Source organism: Vigna radiata, unplaced genomic scaffold, assembly GCF_000741045.1.
Source record: "Vigna radiata var. radiata cultivar VC1973A unplaced genomic scaffold, Vradiata_ver6 scaffold_381, whole genome shotgun sequence".
In the NCBI taxonomy this organism is placed as follows: domain Eukaryota; kingdom Viridiplantae; phylum Streptophyta; class Magnoliopsida; order Fabales; family Fabaceae; genus Vigna; species Vigna radiata.
In genome coordinates this window covers 2,165-8,334 of record NW_014542418.1, presented here as the reverse complement: position 1 = coordinate 8,334, position 6,170 = coordinate 2,165, and the positions used below count along the sequence as shown (strand labels likewise).

General features: G+C 25.0%; 1 protein-coding gene across 1 annotated transcript; it reads left to right on the top strand.

Moving 5' to 3' along the window:
* Positions 1-442: 442 nt before the first annotated feature.
* LOC106780076 lies at positions 443-5,955 on the top strand. The gene is made up of 6 exons (XM_022776857.1): positions 443-493; positions 1,999-2,083; positions 2,407-2,694; positions 4,011-4,063; positions 5,256-5,375; positions 5,939-5,955. Exons 1-5 carry the CDS (start codon positions 477-479, stop codon positions 5,290-5,292), a joined length of 480 nt encoding a protein of 159 aa, XP_022632578.1. The 5' UTR covers positions 443-476; the 3' UTR covers positions 5,293-5,375; positions 5,939-5,955.
* The last annotated feature ends 215 nt before the right edge of the window (positions 5,956-6,170 follow it).

Sequence of the window (6,170 nt, the reverse complement as noted above, 5' to 3'; positions counted from 1 at the left end):
TATATATATATATATATATATTATGATATAGTTTTCAGTCAAATGAAAAATGTATTTTTAAGAATTTTTTTTATAATTTTTTTATAATCACTTATTCAACAACTTGTTATTTGTTTATTTTAAATATACAAATTAATAAAAAAATGACATATTATTTGTTGTAAAAAGATTATTAAAATATAATAATTCTTATATAATTATTTTTAAGAAAATGAATCTAATTAAGAAAAAATGCCTTACGTTTTGTGTGCAACACTCACATTAGGTTTGTTTACAAGTTACAATTTGTGAGATTCTTATTCTGGAGTTGGATTTAAGTTAGGAATTATTGAAACCTAGATGAGAGAAATACTAACATTGAAAAAAGTAGGAAGGGATAAAGAAAAGAATACAAGCTTTTGTTCTTAAATACATCTTCATTTTTCTTCTTACATCTCTCTCTTTATACTTTCTTCCGCACTTCAAAAGCAAACAAAATGGAGCGCATACCCAGGTAGTTTTTTTACTATATAAAAACTTAGTTTCAGTCTTAATTTTTCTATTTGTTCAATATCTATTAAGTTTATTCGGATTCTGAAGTCTTTTTTTTTCCTTTCAACAGTTACAAAATTAATATCTTATAGTTTTTATAAAATTGTAATTATGTTTAATTATTTATTTTTTTATAATTATTTTGATATTTATGTAATTATGTTTTTAAAATTTAAATTTCTTTCTTAATATTTGTTATTAAAAATAAAATGTGTCAGTTTTTACATTGAATCATTAATAGTATTATGTTTTTTTATGTATTTCTATTTTTCTATAAAAAAATATTTAATTAATATTTAGAATAGAGAAATAGGAATAAAGCACAAATTTCATAGTTACTTGAAATAGGCAAAAAAATGTATATGACTTTTCTAATTGAAGGACATGAAAGAATAGAATGAAAGTTACAGGCTGCTTTATTAACCATTCTTTTCTTTTAGCTCTATTTTGGGTAGGTTTTGAAACTATTTTTAAAACTTAATTATTTAGCACTATTTTCAATTAATTATTCATAAAAATAATAAAAGTATAAAATTAATAAAGTTAAATGTATTTTAAAAATTATATTATTTTAATGTAATAAAAATATTAATATATGTGAACAAGTGTATTTTACCGGCAAATTAATTTAGGTAGTTATCTTCTTCATTACCTTTTTTAGACAAATTTTATCATTTAGATTTTATAATTGTCTTTTCAAATTTAGTTAACTACAACAATAAAATCATAAAGATTATTTACTTATGAAATATTTTTATAATTTACTTTAATAATTCAGTTTTTATTTCTTTTATCATAATATAAAAATAGACACATATATGAAAGTATATTTCTTCTAGTATATATGATATCTTTTTGATAAAATAAACAGATTATTTGAATAATATTCATAATAATACTATTACTTTTATAATTTTTTTATTTAATTGATTTTTTTAATATTTAATTTGATTTTTTTATTAAATTAGTGTTAATGTTATTTAAAAAATGTTATGTATTAAAATTTAAATATTTTTTATTTTATAACTTTTTTTTTTATTTTGATATGATATAACTTTTAAGATAGAAAATAATTTTAAATTTTAATACGTGAGACTTCTTGATATTAATGTCATCACTTGGAACATAAAGATTTTTTTTAAAGAAAATGAAAACATAATTTAAAAAAAATATAAAATATAAAATAAATAAAATCTTAAATATAAAAATAAAATTATTAATTAATTTTTTATTATTTGATATGAAGAGAGGATGAAGACTTATTTTCATGTATACCTAGATATTAGGTTTCCTTTCATTCAAATAATTTATTTCTTTTTGCTATATAAATTTTTATTTTTTTTCTCTTAATTATTGTTGAATATTCATTAAGTTTATTCGAATTCTAAAGGTTTATTTTTCCTTTCAATATTTACAAAAATAATAAAAGTTAAATTACTAATTAAATTTTTATTCTTTGATTTGAAGATGGGAGGAAGAAGATGATGTTTTGAGGAGATATCTTGCACTGGATAATATGGGCTGGGACTGGGAGGCCGCATATTATATAAATGTGAGAATTTGTCATTAGCTAAGCAAGCTCACACGTTACTACACATAATACATCTAAAAAAAAATAATATACTAACAACTTCATCTTCATTTATTTTACCAATAATCTTTTTATATATTATTGTATTACTATTATAACATAATTATTATGTGATTGTATTAGATATCAAAGTATTTTTTTTATTTATATAAATATAACTACTGTAGTACTTACTTAGACAGTGTAACAATTTTGATATAGTGTTCCACAGAAACACAAAAGTGAATAAAGTTTTAATATTTGAAATTGTTTTAATCATTTAAAGTGTTAAAATTTATGGACAGCGGAAAAGTGATTATCTTCTTGAGGGAGAAAGAGCTGCAATTACAGTTGAATTATGCGAAATGAAGAAAGTGCATCTTCAAGATTTACCAAATCTAAGAAGCTTTTCCTCAGGATACACTCTTAAATGGTCATCATTATTAGAGAATGTGGTTTTGAAGGACTGTCCCAAAGTCAAGAAGCTTGGTTTGGGAATGATAAAAGAATCAGAGTTAAAATCGATTCTAATAACAGAAAATGAAGAGCAAATTGACCCTCACACTAAGCTTCCATATCTTTTTGCATTAATGGTTAGTTCTTCTCTCTCAACCATTATTTATCACATTAACACATGCAACATATTATTTTTTTTAATGTAACAATAAAAAATTAATGCAGGATGACAAACTCTCACTCATTACTAATTACACTATATCTACCAATGAAGAGTTATATAAGATACTGAATAATCTTCAAAGTTCCCATTTCACCAACCTTCAAATTCTTCAAGTAAATAACTGTAATGGAGATAGGTTGGAGCATTTTCTTAATATGTTATGGAACAGGTCACACAAACTCCAAGTTATCAACATTCAAGACTGCTCACTACTTTATTTTTGTTCTATAAGAGGGAGGACTGAATATGACAAAGTTTTCACACAGCTAAAGGAACTAAAATTAATAAAAGTCCAATTAGTGCGTATTTGGTCGAATGATGATCCAGAATTTCTTGACCTTGGAAACCTACAAATTTTACACATCATACATGTTTCCTCTCTCAGATATATATTTTATCTGTATCCAGCAAAGGAACTTCACCAACTAAAGGAATTAATTATAGAAAAATGTGAAGCCTTAAGTACCGTTTTTGTGGATCAATATTATAATGTTGGTCCAAGAACTAACTTTCCATCACTGAGCAAATTGGAGTTTAAGAATCTCCCAATGTTGACAGAAATCTCCAATGGTCATTTAGAATTCCCAAGTCTCAAATCTTTGATGATAGAAACATGTCCATTATTGAAAGAATTCAATACTAGCTCTGGAGATTCACATGAAACCCTTACCACTGATGGAAAGTCTTTCTTTGAATTGAATGAGATTGTGTTTGACAATTATGATAACTTGGTTTGTGTCATTTATTCTGAGACATTAGAAGAGTTGAGGAACTTGAAAAAACTTGTTTTGAGTCAGTGTAGGAAATTGAAAATAATATTTAATATTCATCAAAAAATATCTTATTCCACACACCTTTTACAACAACTCTGTGAATTAGCTTTGATTGATCTTCCAAATTTAACTTCCATTGTTAACAAACAAGTTTTCAAGTTCTACCAAAACCTAAAAATCCTACAAGTGAAGAAGTGCAAGTCTCTTACTATGCTACAAGTTCCTCTAAAACTAACAAATTTGGAAATTTGTGATTGTGAAGTTTTGGATACAATTATTATCACTAAAGAAGAAGAAGAGGAAGGAATGATAGAGAAACTCATCTTTCATGAATTAAAGGATGTTTCTCTTGAAAATCTACCCAGTCTTTCTATTATCTTTCCTTCTCTATCTGAATTTCCTTCTTTACAAACATTAAAAATAGCAAATTGTTCTACTATGATTTCTTTTATTGAAGATTCCAGAGCTCTTCAAGAATCATCTACAACAAATTACTTATTCCCAAGTTCAGTAAGTTTCAATTACAAACTATTTATAGTCTATTTTACATGCATGGACATCTCATGTTTTCCTCTTCTTGTTTCAACATAATATTGTTCATTCTACTTAGTTTCTAATTCGTCTATATGCTTGCAAGGTTAAATTACTACTTGTTTCTTGTAGTTGTTGGTGGAAAAATTGAAGATACTTTATGTCATCAATATGAATGTAGAGAAACTCTGGCATTGGAATTATCCTTCCAAATCATTTTGTGAACTTGAAAATCTAAGTTTGACCAACAACAACAAATTGTTGACTGCTATCTCCTCAAACATGGTCACAAGATTCAAGAATTTGAGAAAATTAACTTTGAACAAATGTGAATTATTGACAGAGGTATTTGATTTTGAAGATGACAATCTTGATCATAAAATTCATGAAATACTTCCTCAACTAGAGGTGTTGGCATTGATTAACCTAATCAAATTGAAGTATCTATGGAATAAGGAACCTCAAGTTTCATTTTTCTCAAATTTGGTATCAATTTACATTTTCTACTGTCACAACCTCAAAAGTTTATTCTCACTTTCTTCAATAAAAAATCTTGGGAAACTCAAAATACTCAGATTGTGTAAATGTGATAAAATAGAAGAAGTCATATCTAGTGAGATATCTGAAGATGAAAATATATCCATCATTTTTCCCAAACTAGAATGTCTTGTAATGATGGATCTTCCCATGTTGACTAGTTTCTACAGGCAAAGTACAACTTTATCTTTGCCTAAGTTGAAAAGAGTGAGGATGAGTAATATTCCAAAAATGAAAACATTTTCAAGAGACATACTCATCACATCACTTCTAACATCAGTTTATGTAACATTTGTTAACAAAATCTGGTTTGGAAGCTTGAACAACACCATATCACATATGCATGACAACCCAGGTACTAAATATATTACTATTGTACACGTACATTTAAATATTATAATATAATAATTATACAATATGTTTAAATAAATTTGATATTATTTATGTTTTAAAAATATATGTATCTTAATATATATATATATATATATATATATATATAGAGAGAGAGAGGCTTAAATTATTATATATTTTTTCTTTTGAAGATATATTTGCTGTTTAATCAAGACCTAATGCTAATTTTCTTTAAGAAAAATTTTAGAAGCTAACTCAAAGTTTGTCTTTTTTGAATTTGCAGGAAGCTGAAGGAAGAAAACTTAAAATCTCATTATTAAGAAAATGATATTGAGTGAATGTTGTTCTTCATAAAGTAATAAAAGACTGATAATGACTCAAGTGACGTCAAAATTACAAAAAGGTAGATGTAGTCAATTTCATGGGTTATTGGTGTAATTATTTCACTAAAGTATATAAATTGGTGTATCTTTTTAATGACAAGTAATATGAGGTATTCAATTCAACAAGATCTAGACAAGAGTGCTTCTGTAACTTATTTTCCTGCTATATCATTTTATCACCCAAAAATAGATCGTTTTTAAAGTCATTACCAATTAGGATTAAATTGTTTCAAAAAAAAAAAGAAACTAGAAGACTAAATTGCATCATATAAGAATTACTGGTGAATGAAATTTTTTGAAGTAATTAGAAGAAAAAAAATGTAATTAAGTTGTATTCTATTTTAAAAGGTGAGTTGCTTCTTATTGCAAAGTAATCTACCTTCAGAACAGGAGAATTAACTCATAAGTGGGTTGGTTGGTTTTAAATGCACTAATAAATTTTGATCATTTTAAAGTTCGATTAGTATTTCAATGAATATGAAAAACAAAATTGTTCATAGTATTGTTAAGTTATGTTACAACTACACTTATATTAGTTTAGATTTCATATATACACTAATTGAAATTATTATATTTTATGCAGAGATTCAATATGACTACTCAATTCAAGAGAAGTCACTTAAATTTGTAAGAAAAGCAATGACTAAATATGTAATTCAATTATATAATAGTATGTTGTAGATAGTAGGATATAGTAAGTGATAAGTTTATGCTTCTAAATTGTTTTATACTTTTGTACATTATTATTAGTTTAACTTTGTACATTGGATTGATTTATGCTTCAAAGTTGATTTATGATTACATCGAATTGATTT